At 38.0% G+C, this 17,968-nt stretch overlaps 1 protein-coding gene across 3 annotated transcripts in view; it reads left to right on the top strand.

Moving 5' to 3' along the window:
• The window catches only part of LOC126161516 (leukocyte elastase inhibitor-like), a 147,527-nt gene that overhangs the window by 47,747 nt on the left and 81,812 nt on the right, over window positions 1–17,968 (top strand). For all 3 annotated transcript variants that reach the window (XR_007534927.1, XM_049917422.1, XM_049917423.1), the window contains exon 5: window positions 954–1,168. Coding sequence is in view for 2 of the 3 variants with exons in the window: in XM_049917422.1 (XP_049773379.1) it covers window positions 954–1,168 (215 nt within the window). In the remaining variant the exon portion in view is untranslated. The remainder of the gene's footprint in view (window positions 1–953; window positions 1,169–17,968) is intronic.

The following is a 17,968-nucleotide window of genomic DNA, read 5'->3' on the forward strand; positions in this document are numbered from 1 at the left end:
TTGCCAAACTATAGCCACCTCTCTATGCAAGAAAGTCACTTCCCACATTAAAGTGTAGGCAACTTTCACACTTTCAACCATATCTCACTATTCTAGAGCTGTTTCCACACTTGCCCAGTGTGATGATATTCAGTTAACATAGACAGACTATTTAACGCTAGCTGTTACTGAATAATTAACATTATGCAGCTTACTTCTCTTTTACTCAACCACAAATGACTAACAGCATGTGATACTTACATTGTGGGAGAAACGCGTCTGTATGATTTATAGCCGTTACTTTGTTAATTAGATAAGAGGTTACTAAATAGTTTGCAGTGGAAATATGTTTTATCCCATATGCGATTTATCTTCCATGGCAGCACAAAGAGAATAGCAGCTACTATGTAAAACAAAATAAATAATTAAACAATGGAAGTTCTTGGACAGAATAATAACAGTGCGAAATGAAATAGAATGGATTGCTACTCACCACATAGAGGAGGCATTGTGTGACAGACAGGAACATTGAAAGAAAACTGTTAGATATTATAAACTGTCGGGCAAAGCCCTTTGGCAGATGCAGAAAAAAATGCAAACACATGGTCACTGTTGTCTCTGGGCTTCTTGGTTGTGCTACAGGAAGTTCATAAGAGTAATTTGTATGATCACTGCACTGACCAATGTTAGCTTTTAAATGGCGTAATTTTCTCTCTCTCTCTCTCTCTCTCTCTCTCTCTCTCTCTCTCTCTCTTTTTTTCCTCCCCTGCCCCTCCCCCTCTCTCCGATTTAGAATGCCATTGAGTGTACTGCGTCAAACTCTGTGTTTATTGAAGAGAATGAATTAAAAGGTATGAAAGTTGGAAGAGTTACGATTCTGGTGGTCAAAATATTTTAATAGTTCAATTTAAGTATAATTAATTCTTCTGTTTATATCGATTACAAATACTAATAAATAATTTTTTCTGTTTCAGACAGTATCTCTCCTTTCACAAAATTAATACTTATAAATGCAATATATTTCAAAGCACCATGGAAAATTCCTTTCAATAAGAAGCAGACATCAGTTGAGCCATTTTATACTACTCGAACTCAGAAGAAAGATGTTCCTATGATGTATATGAAAAAACGTCTAGGCTATAGCCAACTTGATGAAATAGACAGTGATGTTCTTGAATTACAGTATGAGGCAAGTTTATCTGGTAGTTTCAAATCAGGTGTAATAATTGACTACAGGGTAGTCAGAAACAGTCTGAAAAGCTTGTAAGGGTGCTGTGGAGTAGATTGTGGTGAGAATTAATTAAGAAAAGAATATACATTGTGCCGTTTCAGGGTTAATTATCAGATACAACTAGTCAGTTCTTACCATAAGATAAAGGTTAGCACATGAGACTGCTCAGCCTTTGACTTAGGTTTGATTTTTACTAGCATCCCATATCCAGTTTTTGTATTGCTCTCATGTTCAGTTTTTAGGAAACCAAATGGAGAACACATCTGATGACACCACCTCTGGTGGGCCACTTGAATTTACGTGTGCATCGGCCTGATTGGCTAACTTCAATGCTAATTGTATATGGTGCAATGTATCAAATTTTTTCCTTAATTATTTCTCAGCACAGACTCCCTGCGACACCCTTACAAGCTTTTCAGACTGTTCCTGACCATGCTGTATATTTATTATACTGGGTGTCCCAAAAAGAATGACCTGATTTTAACTTGTAATAATATTCAGACAAATGTCACTAGGTAACTGAAACAGCACTAGCTGTAATCGGCATGGTCTAGAGTTTCAGAAAAAATCCGCTGGATGTTGCTATGAGCACTGACCTAGAGCGTCCAGCCAGTCTCGTGCAACAGAAGGCATATTGTGTTATTGAATTTAGTCGTACTCCATCAGTGATCGCAGTTCAGCGGGTGTTTCATATTCGATTTCGTGCTAAACCACCATTGCCAAAGAACATTCAGCAGTGGAACAAACAGTTTGAAGAAACAGGGTGCCTCTGTAAAGGCAAAAGTCCTGGCCAATCATGTGTTCCTGAACAAATGGTGGAGCAAATCTGACGAGCATTTGAGTGGAGCCCCTGCAAGTCTATGCATCGTGCTAGCCGGGAACTTGCATTACCGCACCTGACAGTGGGGTGTGTGTTACAGCGTCATTTAGCCCTCAAACCATACCAATTACAACTGGTACAAGCTCTTCGAGATACTGACAAAGTGAAGTGAGTGGACTTTAGCAATGCTAGTCTAGAGCACATGGAAGATGACACTTTTATGTCACAGTTGATATTCAGCAATGAGGCAACTTTCCATATTAGCGGTAAGGTTCACCGTCATAATGTGCGTGTATGAGGGCTCAAAAATCCTCATGAAACAATTGAACACGTACGTAATTCACCAAAAGTGAATGTTTTTTGTGCTGTTTCGCAAAGCCAGGTTTATGGACCCTACTTTTTTGAGGAAGAAACCATAACAGGATAATCATATTTTGCAATGCTATGGAACTGGTTATTCGTCTATTTCATCTATCAGCAAGATGTTACACCACCGCACTGGCACAACAATGTGCGCAGTTTTCTCACTGCCAATGTGCCTCAATGTTGGATAGGGTGTTCAGGATCGCAAGACCAGGCTTTACACTCTTGAGCTGCTAGGTCCCCCAACTTGACACCATGTGATTTCTTCCTGTGGGGATATGTTAAACACTGTGTTTACGTTCCCCACTTACCTCATGACATTAAGATCTTCTGTCTTTTCTGAGTAATTTAGTATGCAATTTGTTGGTGTTAAGCTCTTCTTCCTAATAAATAATTCTATTTAAAATCAGGTCATTCTTTTTGGGACACCCTGTATTGTGCTGCCAAGGAGCAATATTATTGTTGGGTGAACTTGTTAAAATTTAGTAATGCCCCACTGAAAACGTTGTATTTCATATCAGAGAGTGAAGGAAAGAAAATCAGGTTGTATACAATCTGGGACAACCAGAAGATCCGGGAAAAACCTAGTAATTTTTTCATCCGGGAGAAAACCGGGAAAAACATGGGAATTTTTGGAATTACAGGAATTTTTCATTGTTTCAGTTTTCAGTTAAATTTTTGTAATTTTGACTGGTAAAAACTAATACTCTAACAAGGAATATTACTGTATCCTGCTACTGCAGAATAATACTGGAGCAATAAAACATGAATGTAGTGATGCCCCGGTTTGGAAATATTGTAAATCCGGGGTTAATGTGCAGAGCAGTCTGAGTTGTAGTGGGGAGGTGGGTAGTCTCCACCTGACATGTGTTTACGTTTAGTAATTTTGCTGTTTCCTCTTCGTTTACTGCTCACGTGTCAAATAAAAACCGAACAGATTTCTGTGGCTGGTAGCTATCAAGTGAATAAAATATGTTCACATAATTATGGGAGTCTAAAATGTGTTGTTAGCATTAATCACCTTTCAGAACAATGAAGTTTTTTCTGTTGGCTTGCTACAGAAATTTGGCTTCATTAATAGAGGCAGTCAATTTATTTGAAACGAAGTGTTTAATTCCACACTATTGGCTAGTTTCAACTATTCGCAGCATTTAAAGTGCACATTTTCATCTTCTAGTACATACGGGGTTATGCCATAATAAAGATCCGAACATGAGATAATACAATACCGGTACTACAAAAAAATTTACATTCTGAAAAGCACACTGAAAAGCGTAATACCAGGTCAAGGCCTATTTCATTGGGAATCTGGACATCTGAATGTGCACTTTAAGCCGGATCACACATTGTAGTTTGGTTCACAAAATTCTGATGCTTTCGGAGTGTCCTCTGATGTCTTGTTTCTTTTATGACATTATGTAAGATCTTTTAATGTTTTACATGTATGAACATACAGGCTTCCTACATCATTGTAGCTGCGCCAAACGCAGTGACGCTTGTTATCTGGTACTCTCTGGCAACTGCTGGAACAAACCTGTTTCTAACAGATCATGGGAAAACATTACGAATGGTGGTTTGAAAAGTGTTACTTTCAAAGTAAATTCCCTTTTATGCAAGATGAACTATGAATGAGAATGTAAGATGAATTTCTTAAATCACAGAGCATTTGACTCTCATTTCAAAATCAAATCTTTGATGATGTGCCAGTTAGATGAATTTCGAGCCTAGAAGATCAGACATTTATGTCATTATTAAAAATTTCATTGGCTCATTTGTGTGATGTATCTTGCGCAGAAAAGATCAATATTATATGTGAGACCTTTGCTGTTCTTGTAGCAACATTACGTATATTAATTTAAACCATTAACTTTTCCTATTTGTATGTTCACACTACTTAAGTGATGTTGCTATTGGCTGACTACATCACGTGTCCAATGCTCTGAATATCCGCTGTCATCGGCTGGTGAGATTACATGACATGACGTATGACTGGCTTACAAAGGCGCACCACAATCTTGATTTCGATGCTTCGGAAAGTAACATGCGGTGCTTAGTGGAATTCAACTTTAAATAATACAAAAGTATGCAGCTTAAATGTTTTTGCATGTCAAAGATCTTTCCAAAATGTGTTTTTTCCCCCGAATTTTGTTTTCTAAAGTGCCAGGAAACTCTACACTGATGTATAAAATCACCACCATTCAAACGACTGATGAGTTTCACAGTTGTGACAAAGTATAATGTCACTTAACATCGGAAAAAGTGTATTTTCACCCGGGAGAAAGTGTATTTTTAACCAGGAAATCTGGGATTTTTTTCCTTGTCTGCGTATACACCCTGAAAATATACTTACTTTTTACTTCACATGTAGCAAGGGCCTTATCGACCATACGCCTGCTCTATGAGCCTCTTCCACTTCTGCCTGTCCAATGCACTGTTTGTCCAGTTGCTGCTGCTGTTCCTCATTGTGTCCTCCCAAATGTTATCCCGCAATCTGATTCTGGGTCTCCCTCTTCTTCTCGTTCCTTCTATTGTTCTGCTGAATGCCATTCTAGGTAGTCTATTCTCTGTCATTCTTGCTATATGGCCTGTCCAATTCAACCTTCTCCTCTTGACCACTTCAACGATGTTACGGTGTGTGTACAGCACTCTTAATTCTTCATTTCTTCTTATTCTCCATTACATGTTATTTTCATCATATACAGGTCCAAAAATTTTCCTTTGTACTTTTCTTTCGAATATTAACAGATTTTCTTCATCTTTCTTTCTAAATGTTAATGTTTCACATCCATACAACATTACGGGTATAATGGTCGATTGATATAAGCGGATTTTGAAGTTACTGCTAAGTGATCTTTTTCTTAGAATTTTGATGAAACTAAAAAGTGTCTTGTTTGCTGTTGATAAACGGGCATCTGTTTCTATATCTGTTCTGTTGTTATTACTAAAAAATACTTCCTAGGTACTTGAAGGGGTCAACAGTCTTGAAATTGAATCCATCTATAGTCAGTGGTGCATCTTTTCAGGTTTTCTTACTTATAGGCAGGTATTCTGTCTTTTCTTCATTAACATGTAATCCTGTTTTCTCAGCAATTTTGTAGTAATTTTGCATCATTCTGATTAATTCTGTTTTGGAACTACTTATTAGTGCTACATCATCTGCATAGGCAAGTCTTGTTATGTTCACATACTGTAGCTCGATTCCTTGTGGACTGGTTTTAGAAAATTCTCTATCAATCTTCCTTAGGACAAGGTTAAATAAAATAAATGAAATGGCATCCCCTTGTCTCAGTCCAGTGTACACCTTAAAATCTTCAGTTTCTCCCACCGGTGTCTTTATGCGACATAAAGTTTCATCGATACACATTTTAACTAATCTGATTAATTTTGATGGTATTTTAAATTCCTTCATTATATTTAGGAGTGTCTGTCGGTGTATGCTATCCATAGGCCTTTTTAAAATCTATGAATAATATGTGGCCATCTACATTGAATTCTCAGTTACTTGTCTTAGAGTGAAAAAGTGATCTTATGTGGATCTGTTTCTGCGGAAACCGCATTGGTAGTCCCCTGTCAGTTCTTCTGTTATTGGTATCAGTCTGTTTAATAGGCAGCTTGATAAGATTTTGTAGGTGACATCCAGTAAGGCAATTCCTCTGTAGTTATCACAAACTAGTGGATCATTCTTCTTAAATATGGGGCACACAATTGCAGTTTTCCAATCTGCAGGAATGGTTTCCGTCTCCCAAATTGTTTCTGTTAACTCCTGTGTTTCTAATTCCAGTTGTGGGCCTCCATTCTTTAATAACTCAGCGTATATCTTGTCCTCGCCACAAGCCTTTTTATTCTTTAATTTCCTTATTGCTTGCTGTATTTCATTTACTGATGGGATAGTAACTGCATCAGCTGTATCAATTGTATCAGGTTCTTCCAATTTAAAGTAAGAATGTGAGTCATTGCAATTGAGAAGTTGCGAAAAGTATGTCTTCCATCTGTTTTGTATGTCACTTTTGTTGGTCAATATTTTCCCATATTGATCCTTTATAAACTGTTGCCTTTTATTGAATTTACCAAAGGATTTTTTTATATTTTGATACATCTGTCCTGTCCTGTGATGTTGGAAATCGTCCTCTGCTTCTCTGATCATATTGTTATTGTATTCCCTTTTCTCCTGTCTTAGGGTTCTTTGCGTTTCATGGTGGAGTTTATAGTATCTTTCCTTCAATGTCACATTGTCCCGTTCTTTAATCCATGCATTCCTCGCATTTCTTCTTTCCAGCAATTTTTCTTGACACTTTGTGTTAATCCAAATTTTATTAGGTCGTTTTCTTTCACCTATGATTTTGGAAGCTGCTTCTTGAATACAGCCCTTCAGGTGTCTCCATCTGCTTTCAACATCCTGTGTTTTTGCATTGGTCAGTCTCGGTTTTGTTAGGTTGCTTTTAATTTCTTTTGCAAAATTTTCTTTTATATCTACTTTCACCAGGTTTCCTATGTTATATCTTGTAATTTCTACTCTATTTCTATTTACTTTCCTTTTGAGTTTCACTTTCATTTTTGATATTATTAACATGTGGTCTGTGTCGCAATCCGCTCCCCTAAAGGTTCTGACATCTTTAATGCTGTTTTGGAATCGTTTCTGGATAGCGACAGGATCTATTTGATTGACTACTTTTCCATCTGGTGATATCCATGTTCCTAAATTGAATGTGTTTATGTTGAAATTTTGTGCTGCTTATCGTGAGGCCATTTGTCATTGCAAAGTTCATAAGTTGAACCCCATTCTCTGAACTTTCCTCGTGTAAGCTAAAATTTCCGATGGTTGGTTCGTAGATTTCTTCCTTTCCTACTTCGGCATTAAAATCTCCTAACACTATTTCCACATTGTGCCTACTTAATACGTTGTACGTTTGTTCCAGTTGGCTGTAGAATTCTTCTTTCGTGTTGTCATCCTTATCTTCTGTGAGTGCGTGTGCATTTAGAAATGTAATGTCTAACCACTGCATCTGAATAGTTACGTATGATATACAGTTATTAACATGTCTGAACTCCCTTACTGAGTCATCTATTGATTTATGAATGTAGAAACTGGTTCCAAATTCAGGGCGCTGACCGCAGTCTCCATACATTATTGTCCTGTCTGCTATTTTCAGTAAACCTGTTCCCTGCCATCTTACTTCTTGGAGGACTACCAGTTGCACTCTATATTTTCTTAATTCGTTTGCTAGTATTTGGGCAGTTCCAGGACGATACAGGCTTCTAATATTCCATGATCCAAAAGAGAAATCCTTGTAGCTTTGCCAGTTTTTGTTCGAGTAAGTCCTGTTTTCGAGGCTGGCATTCAGTATCCTGACCGTTTCGTTTATTTATTTATTTATTTATTTTTTATTTACATGAGTGCATTGGTAGCCCTCTGCACAACCCCCAATCTGGAGGACCAGGAGTCTTGATTTTGGAGTACTCTACCCCTAGGAGGGTTGCCTTCACTGCGGCTGAGCGAGCCTCTCCTGCCCGTGCTAGTTTTGGTCCACCCCGGGTATTTTATTTCCCTGGTACCCTCTATATCTAGAGAGCATTTCCCTATCCGCCACCTGGGGAGGCGCCCGATGGGGGACTAGCAAACCCCACATGGGACCCTGAAAATATACAATTCTTTTTCATAGAAGAGTGTTCATGGCAGTGGACACAAGTAGATATGAGGTAGAAGGTGAACATACTACTTTGAAGGTCATACAATAGTGGTAAAATAATCAAATGAACAGAATCACAATAAAACAGTCTGTATTAAAATTAAATCAAAGGCATAAATATGTAGTTGTTTCAAAAATAAGTAATAACACCTTTGTATACCCTGAAAATATACAAAGGTGTTACTACTTGTTTCTGAAGCAACTTCATATTTATGCCTTTGATTTAATATTAATACAGACTGTTGTATTGTGATTCTGTTCATTTGATTATTTTACCACTATCATATGACCTGCAAAGAAGTATGTTCACCTTCTACCTCATATCTACTTGTGTCCACTGCCATGAACACTCTTCTATGACAAAGAAGGAAAATATTTCTGCAGATGAAAATATCTTATTGCCAAATTATTTATACGTACATAATTTTTCCCCTTGTGACATGATGACTCATGGATGCCCTATCTAATCATTCCTCAGTTGGGAAGTGTGTTCTTTTGTTTTAGTAGCGAAACAGGATGCAAGCTTTTGCTGACTAGGAGAGTTTGATGGCATGCTTCTATCAGATACTAATAACAGAGTACTATAACACATTATTCCAGTAAAAAAAAAAAAACAATATTGTTTGGCAAGTAACCATAATATTGGAATAGATGGCATTATATATTTTATTAATTAATTCTGAAGTTAATTATTTCAGATTCAAAGTCCAGCCTTACAGATTTGTGTTCCAGTTATCTGTTGGTGAAGTATTACGTTACTTTATAGTCATAGGCAGTTAAGTCGTGGAATAGCTGTTCAGTGTAGACGATCTGCAAAGAGAATCTTAGGCCTTAGTGTTCAGGGACAGAAGCTGTGGTACATTGTTAAAGAAATGAAGTGCAGATTGGTGAAAGAATTCTTTTGTGTACTATATTTTAAAAATCCACATTACAAAACACAATTTGGTGGTATTCTTACAAAATGATTGCTTTGACTGGTGCTGCTTTACTGAAAGGAAAGTGGTTTGTAGCTAAGGCCAACAGTCAGATGGTGGCAATACATTTTGCTAATGTTGATAATTCTTGCCCAAGATCCAGTCTTCGATTTCTGTGTCAGCATGCGATACCTCATCACAATTTAGAACAAGTCAGTGGTGCCACACAAAGATTTTTTAAAATTGTTTTAGTGTCTGATATTTCCATGAGGGGTGAAAAGGATGAAGTCACCCCGTGGGATCTTCATACTGTGAGTCCTGTAGGACATTTTCTCCTGTTCCCCCATGTGTGGGCTGTGTATGGCCATTAACTTCAGGTGTGGCTCACTAACATCAATAGGGGTAGGCCATACACCATCGCTATTTAGCCCAACAACACAGAATAATGATATTAATACCAAAGCCTAATAGTAGCAGTGAGACATTAGTGAATAATTTAATAAAAGATGTACTCAGGTTGGATCTGTTGGTCAAAATTCCAAAGGATAACAACATTGCTCGAAACAATTCATTTTAAGTTTTATATAAATCTCTTTTTATTATTTTTATAGAAAAGAACAATGTGTGCGAATGGTGGCCCAAACAAATCACAATGTACAAGTCCCAATACATGCAAGTAAAATTCACAGTATAAGCACTGATAATTACCAGCTTCAGATGAAATGCCTCACCAATACTCCAGATACAAGAGGATAGGCAAAAGACCACGAGCTCTGCCCCACATGCTTATTTAAAGGTTCGGTCACATGACCACTCCTCGATTCAATGCAGATACTTTGACCCTGATCACCACTCTTAATTTTCATAACAGTTTCATACACTATTGGCCATTAAAATTGCTACACCATGAAGATGTGTTACAGACGCGAAATTTAACCGACAGGAAGAAGATGTTGTGATGTGCAAATGTATAGCTTTTCAGAGCATTCACACAAGGTTGGCACCGGTGGCGACACCTACAACGTGCTGACATGAGGAAAGTTTCCAAGCTATTTCTCATACACAAATAGCAGTTGACCGGTATTGCCTGGTGAAACATTGTTGTGATGCCTCGTGTAAGGAGGAGAAATTCGTACTATCACGTTTCCGACTTTGATGAAGGTCGGATTGTAGCCTATCGCGATTGCGGTTTATTGTATCGCGACGTTGCTGCTTGCGTTGGTCAAGATCCAATGACTGTTAGCAGAATATGGAATCGGTGGGTTCAGGAGGGTAATACAGAACGCCGTGCTGGATCCCAATGGCCTCGTATCACTAGCAGTCGAGATGACAGGCATCTTATCCGCATGGCTGTAATGGATCGTGCAGCTGTGTCTCGATCCCTGAGTCAACAGATGAGGACGTTTACAAAATGCACAAACAGTTCGACGACGTTTGCAGCAGCATGGACTCGGTTACTCGTGATGCTGCATCACATACAGGAGTGCCTGCGGTGGTGTACTCAACGAAAAACCTGGGTGCACGAATGGCAAAACGTCATTTTTTTCAGATGAATCCAGGTTCTGTTTACAGCATCACGATGGTCGCATCCGTGTTGGGTGACATCGCGGTGAACGCCCATTGGAAGCTTGTATTCGTCATCGCCATACTGGCGTATCACCTGGTGTGATGGTATGGGGTGCCATTGGTTACACGTCTCGGTCACCTCTTGCTCGCATTGATGGCACTTTGAACAGTGGACATTACATTTCAGATGTGTTACGACCCACGGTTCTACTCTTCATTCGATCCCTGCGAAACCGTACATTTCAGCAGGATAATGCACGACCGCATGTTGCAGGTCCTGTACGGGCCTTTCTGGATACAGAAAATGTTGGACTGCTGCCCTGGCCAGCACATTCTCCAGATCTCTCACCAACTGAAAAGTCTGGTCAATGGTGGCCGAGCAACTGGCTCGTCACAATATGCCAGTCACTACTCTTGATGAACTGTGGTATTGTGTTGAAGCTGCATGAGCAGCTGTACCTGTACACGCCATCCAATCTCTGTTTGACTCAATGCCCAGGCGTATCAAGGCCGTTTTTACTGCCAGAGGCAGTTGTTCTGGGTACTGATTTCTCAGGATGTATGCACCCAAATTGCGTGAAAATGTAATCGCATGTCAGTTCTAGTATAATATATTTTTCCAATGAATACCCATTTATCATCTGCATTTCTTCTTGGTGTAGCAATTTTAATGGCCAGTGGTGTATAATTACTTATGATAAAGCATACAAAGATCTTTGTAGTCATTTTCCAGTCTCTTAACTAATTCATTTATACATTATTTTAACAATTTTAAATAAATTTGAAACACACAAATTGCCACATTCGGCACCATGCAAAATACCAACTTGAACTATTTTATAAATCACAAGTACTATTCAGTACATGTTGAAAGTTACTGGAATATTAAGGAATGACTCGTGTTGATAAGATGATTTGTGTCTCTGGCGATGAGTTCATAGTTATGGCATTATTTATTAAATAAATTAAATTGTTCATAACATTTGTATAGTTACTTGATTGTAAAAATATTGCAGGCATTATCGTCTTTCATCTAGTATATCAAGAGTATTACTTTTATGGTGGATTCACTTGCTACAATTTACTATAAACAAAAATGGTAATAATGTCAATAACCTTTGTGACAATCATATGATTATATAGACCTAAATTCCTCTACATGTCCACATGTATACAGATAACAAATCACTTAATTTTTTTTTATTAAACAGTACATCCATTCATGTGTTCTCATGAAGAGTGAAATTCCTATAATCCTCTTCTAAATGAAACTTCTGCCATCAGTTCCACCAGTATCAGCTGAGAAAATCTTGTTACTCTTCATTTATGTACCATGCAGAAACACTTAATTAGAAACCCACAAAATTACTTACAACTATACAACATGATAATAAATATATGCTTCATAGACCCTTGAGCACATTGTATTCTCTTCATTCACTTTTCAGTATACCTGTTCAGCTCAGTTATATTTTGCAAACCCAAAGGTTTCTTTGACATTGGGTATCCCAGTCTATAGGCTTTAGGATGTGGGCACTCTGTTACTTCAAATGGCCCATGATACAGTACAAATAATTTTTTGGTTTCTCCATAAATTTCACTCAATTTTTCTTTAGTTCTGACTAACACTTTATCTCCCCATTTAAATTTAACATTTCTGTATTTTCCATCATGTCTCTTCTTTCTTTCAGAACAATTTTTTAGCAAATGTTGATTAACTAGTGCCTCCCTCTCTACTGTGGTTAAAAGGTTAGCTGAAGCAAACTCATTATTTTCTGCTATCAAATTATTGGGTTTTATTCCTATTGTCACTTCATATGGAGAGAAACCAGTGGCATTACTTTTAACTGTACTCTGAAGATCTTCAAAGACAGTAAAATGCCGCACCCAGGTTGTGTGTTTTTTTCTGCAGCAAGTTGTGCACAACCTATCCAGTTCCCATATGCATTTCTCTGCAGGATTACTTGCTGTGTGGAACACTCATATCCTTGTGTGTCTAATGCCTCCCATTTCTACAAATTGTCCCACACTCGGTAAGTAAATTGTGCACCATTGTCTGATAGAATCTTTTCAGGCAATTTCACGTTCACTATCTAGTCCTTTTCTAGTTTATTAACTACACTCTTACTTGTGGCTTGAAAGTAGAAAGTGAATTGGTTAAAGATTACATCTACTGCTAATAATATACAAAGGGCGCTCAAAAAGTTTTGTGCATTTGTATCTAATTTTTTTATTTTTTGCAGGAGGAGAATGAATTTTTTTGTGAACATACTTGAAACACTGAGCATACATTGAGCCTACTCAATGTAGCCTCCATCAGCTGTGACACATCTGGCCCAACCTTCTTTCCATGATGTAAATGCGCTTTGGTAAAATTCTTGGGATTCACTTTTACACCATCGCTTGACACAGGAAATAAGGTCCTTCTCACAATCAAGTACTTTACCACGCAGGTAGGCCTTCAGATGACCAAAGAGGTAAAAGTCAGACAGAGCCAAATCCAGACTGTAGAGAGGATGAGGAACAATTTTCCAACCCATTTTCCTGATTTTCTCCTGTGTCGTAAGGGCTGTATGTAGGGTTTTGGCATTGTCACAGTGTAGTCTGATGAGCTGACCCTGAAGCTGTGGTCTGTGAATCTTGATGGTACATTGCAGCTTGTCCAATGACAAACAGTAACAATCCCAGTTAATTCTGGAGCCGGGTTCCAAAAAGTCAATAAAAATGTCACCACACTGATCCCAGGAGGAGGAGGTCATCACCTTTCGACCTACTGTTCATGGAAGTCTTGATATCTTCTTCCAAGGGGAACCCTGATGACGCCACTCCATGGATTGGGTTCTGCTCTCAGGTTCTGACAAAAACAACAATGTTTCATCCTGGGTAATGATGCCATCAAAACACTGTTTTCACTCTTCAGTAAAGGTCTTCATGAGACCCTCGAATACATTCTTCCATATTGTTTTCATTTCTCTTGTCAATAATCAAGGCACCCAACGTGCACAGATTTTTCTGTATCCTATTGACTGTACCAGTGATACCACAACTCAATGACAAACGAGTCATTTCAGCTAGCTGTCATGTCGTCACACATCTGTCACTTCAGTTGATTTGATCAGTGGTCTCCTTATTCACATCACTCGCTGCCATATGGTCTACCGCATCGTGAATTGTCCAGTAGAGAGAAATCACCTTCTTCAAACTTCTGCAACCATCACTGGATACTGCTGTGATCCACTGTTTCCTCCCTATAAACAGCGAGCAACTTCCTGTGAATCAGTGTGGCAGAGTTATCACTGGTCTTGAAGAGGAACTCCTTCACCGACCGTTGTCGCAACCTGACATCTGCTTCACAGCCCATTATGGCTCACCTGTAAATAAAAGAAAATACTTTTATATACCAACTTGTAGCTAAATGTTCCAAGTATGTTCACAAAAGGTTTCACTCTCCTACTGCAAAAATAAAAAAATTAGAGAGAGTGTGAAAAACTTTTTGAATGTCCTTCGTATATTTCAGTCCACCACAACCCGCTGGCAGGGGTCCAAGCAAATTGATAACCAGAAACTAAACTGCTCTATTGGGGATGATTATCTGCATTTCTCCCTGTGTAGCTACTATGCTAAACTTCACCCTTTGACATTGGTCACAAGGAGCCAACTGTTTCCTTACTCTTCTAACCATGTTACTAGATATGACAATTCCTGCATAATTTCTGAACACTTCCGTGCTCTCTAGTGTCCATGGTCATAATGAATGAAATTAACTGATTTTTCTACCTGTTCTTGTGCGAAACACAGCTTACATTCTTCCCTGTCTAAACTATTTTTGCCTAAATAGTAGACCATTATAAACCTTATAATATTGTTGAATTTTTTCATATCCTTTACACACAAAATTAACTTTAATGAATTTCAGTGTTGCATCCCCATTTTGGAGCCTGTGCATATCTTGGCATATTCCTTTTATCTCCTTTTCTTCCTCTACATTTTTATATACATTATTTGGAATTCTTTCTCCGATTCCATTTCTTCCTCGCACTTTTTGATTGGTACCTGGGACGAGGAATGTGCCATATTGTTCTCTGTCCCTTTTATATATACAATTTGATATCTAAATTGCTGCAGAAACTTCGCCCATCTCCTTAACTGACTGATCGACATTTTACATTCCTCCCTGCCTTCCAGATAAATCCTGAATTTTTGGAAGCCAAGTTCTATACTCAGTAACTCATTTTTTGACGTCCTATAGATTAGTTCATGCTTAGATAGTATCCGAATTGCAAATGCCATAATTGAACTGTCAGATGCAATGCAGAAAGGTTATGACATGCCTGGATAGTATAATACTTTACTATTAACTAAGCTGCTCGTGATCTTCTCAGATTCCTTATCTAAATCAGCAGACCAGCTCCAGGTGACATTCTTTTTTAACAGTCTACATATATTTGGTGAATTCATACTATAATCACAGATGAATTTCCAATAAAATATTCATAGCCCAATAAATGGTTTCATTTGCTCTTGCACTCAGAAGTAGCCTTTATCTTCTCCTAGTTAGAAACTGTATCCTCAGAAGTTAACAGATGACCAAAGAATGACAATTATGCCTGCATAAATTCACATTTATTCAGGTTAAGAGTCATCCCTACTTTATACATAGCTTTGAACACCACCTCCAATATCTGGCAATGTCCCTGCCATGAGATGCTGGTTATCAATACGTCATTAACATACACAGTAAGTTTTCTCAACAACTCACATCCCAAGAACATGATTCAATGCCCTAAGGAACACTACCACTGATATACTTAATCCAAATAGAATCACTTTAAACATATATGTTCTCCCTTCAAATAACAAAGCAGTATACTTCCTACTGTTTTCAGCAAACCTCACCTGCCAGAAACCACAAGTTAAATCTACACTAGACACAAGCTGTATATTGTTAAAATTTTGCAAAAGTTCATTTGTTTTTTCTGGTTGGTCAGTCTCTTTACAGTTATTTAATTCAATCCCCTTGCCTCTAACACAACCAATCTTTCTTTGTTACTGTAACATTTGGATTACTATACTCACTCCTGCACAACTCAGTAACCTTCCAATCTAGCATTTTCTTTATTCTGAACCTTACTGCTTCCTTGTCTGCCACAGCAATAGTGAAAGGTTTAACCCTAATTATTTCATGGGGCATTACCTCTAAATTATATTCAAAATCAACTACTTTCCCAGGCTTATCTGAAAACATACATTTACTCACTAGTTCCTTGAGCTGAGAGCTTCGATCCTCTGACAGTCTTTTTGTTTTTTGTTTTATGTTTTATGTTTTACTTTACATTTATTTATTCTAAAGGATATGCCTCCCCACTATATGCAGTCTCCCTTTCTAGGTGAGCCATCACTTTACCTCCCATCAATTCATTTCTAAATTTAACTCTTCTTTTTCTTTTTTCCCCTCCTACCTCCGTCATTAAATTCCAGAACTCTGTTACAATAATACTGCAACCATACTTACCAAAAAATTCGTCCCGAGAATAATGGTCACAGCAAGGCCAGGCAATACAAAGCAGTCAGTATCGAAATACTGATCCTCAATATTAAAATCGAATATAATCTTCATCTTTACTGGCTTGTTACATCCCCCAGTTGTGGTCTTTATTTTAACCCCAGTTACAGCCAATCCCACCAAATCTCTGCTTTTTATCTGTTGCCAAAATGATTCAGATACAGCTGACACACTAGACCCAGAATCTGATAATGCAATACTTTCTACGTTGCCCACTGTGACACTAATAATTGGTTGAAATTTTTCAATAGTCAACTTTTTTAATTGACTCTCTTTCAACGGATCTGCTTCAGTGTTTTCCTTGCTCTCCCTATTCATTATATGAACACACTTACACATATCCCCATATTCTATACCTGCATCTTCCTTAAACAGATCCTTAAGGGATATGTGTAAGAGTGTTCATAAAATGGATAGAGAGAGAGGAGATAAAACACCAAAGCAGCCCATTTCCCTTGCATCCTGCTCACCCTTAATTCTTCAGTTTTCCTTGCCACTTTAAATTTGAAGTTATATTTTAAGTTAAATTTATTCATATTGGTTGTATTATTAATATTGTTCCTCCTGTCTCAGTAACTGTAGTTATTAAACCAATCACAAATTCAATTACCTATTATTGCATCAATGTTGTATATAGCAATTTCTCTTCTTTGTTTATCACTACAATTCTCTTCCCTATTGTAACTTGTCTGGTCCTATTCTTTGCATATGCATTAGCCCTCTGTGGACCTTGAGTTAAGCTCCCATTAGTTTTTCACTGGTCTGCCCTGAAGCCTTACACCCTGTGCACTCTCAAGTCTTTGCTCTTGCCATACTTCCTCTCTACTCTGCCCAAAATTTTCCCTTCTTTCATTACAATTCCCATTATCTCCTTGCTGTCTGTCTCTCCAATTCCTACTGTGATTATTATGTCCACTCATCATCTCTCCATCCATCCCTAAAATTTCCTTTGAAATTATTACTGTATTTAACTCTGCCATGGTTTCTTTCACTATCTACCTGCTCAACAAATTTTGGTCTGTAACACGGAGCTGTATCCATGTATTTTATGAAACCCAGGAACTCTTCTACAGAATCAGTAGGGCTGTGGATGAGTTCCCACTACAGTGATTTTGGAAGTCTCCTCGTTACTGTAGAGCTTTCTGCAAGCACCACTAACGGCCTCTCCAAATGTATTAATTTACTTAATTCTAATTCTCCCTTTACCACTCTTATATCCTGGCACATTCAAAACTTCATTTTGTGATATTTCTTGTTCAGCTTGCCCCCCTGTATTTATTTAAGAGCATCATTTCAGAAGTCCTGATATCAAAAAATTAGTATGCATGCTGATTACTCCACGTCTGAGCTCCCCTTTCTAATTAAAGACATGAGCGAGAAAATAGGCTAACACTCAAATGTAAAAGCTACATCTACATATGTACTCTGCTAGCCACCAAGTGGTGTGTGTCGGAGGGTACAATTCACACCAAAGTCATATTTCTCCCCCTCTGTTCCACTCGGATCACACGAGGGAAAAATGATTGTCTGAATGCCTCAGTACGAGCTCTAATTTCCCTATCTTTGAATGGTGATCATTGTGCGATTTGAAAGTTGTTGGTAATAATATATGCTGTGCATCCTCGGCGAAGATCGGATTTCGAAATTTAGTGAGCAGCCCCTTCCGTTTAGTATGTCGTCTTACCTGCAAGTGTGTCCCACTTCAAACTTACTGTATGATTTTTAACGCTCTTGTGATGGCTAAATGCACCAGTAACGAATCTTACCACTCTTCTTTGGACATTCTCAATCTCTTGAATCAGACCCAACTGGTAAGGGTCCCATACAGACGAACAATACTCTAAG

This window comes from Schistocerca cancellata, chromosome 2 (assembly GCF_023864275.1).
Source record: "Schistocerca cancellata isolate TAMUIC-IGC-003103 chromosome 2, iqSchCanc2.1, whole genome shotgun sequence".
Classification (NCBI taxonomy): domain Eukaryota; kingdom Metazoa; phylum Arthropoda; class Insecta; order Orthoptera; family Acrididae; genus Schistocerca; species Schistocerca cancellata.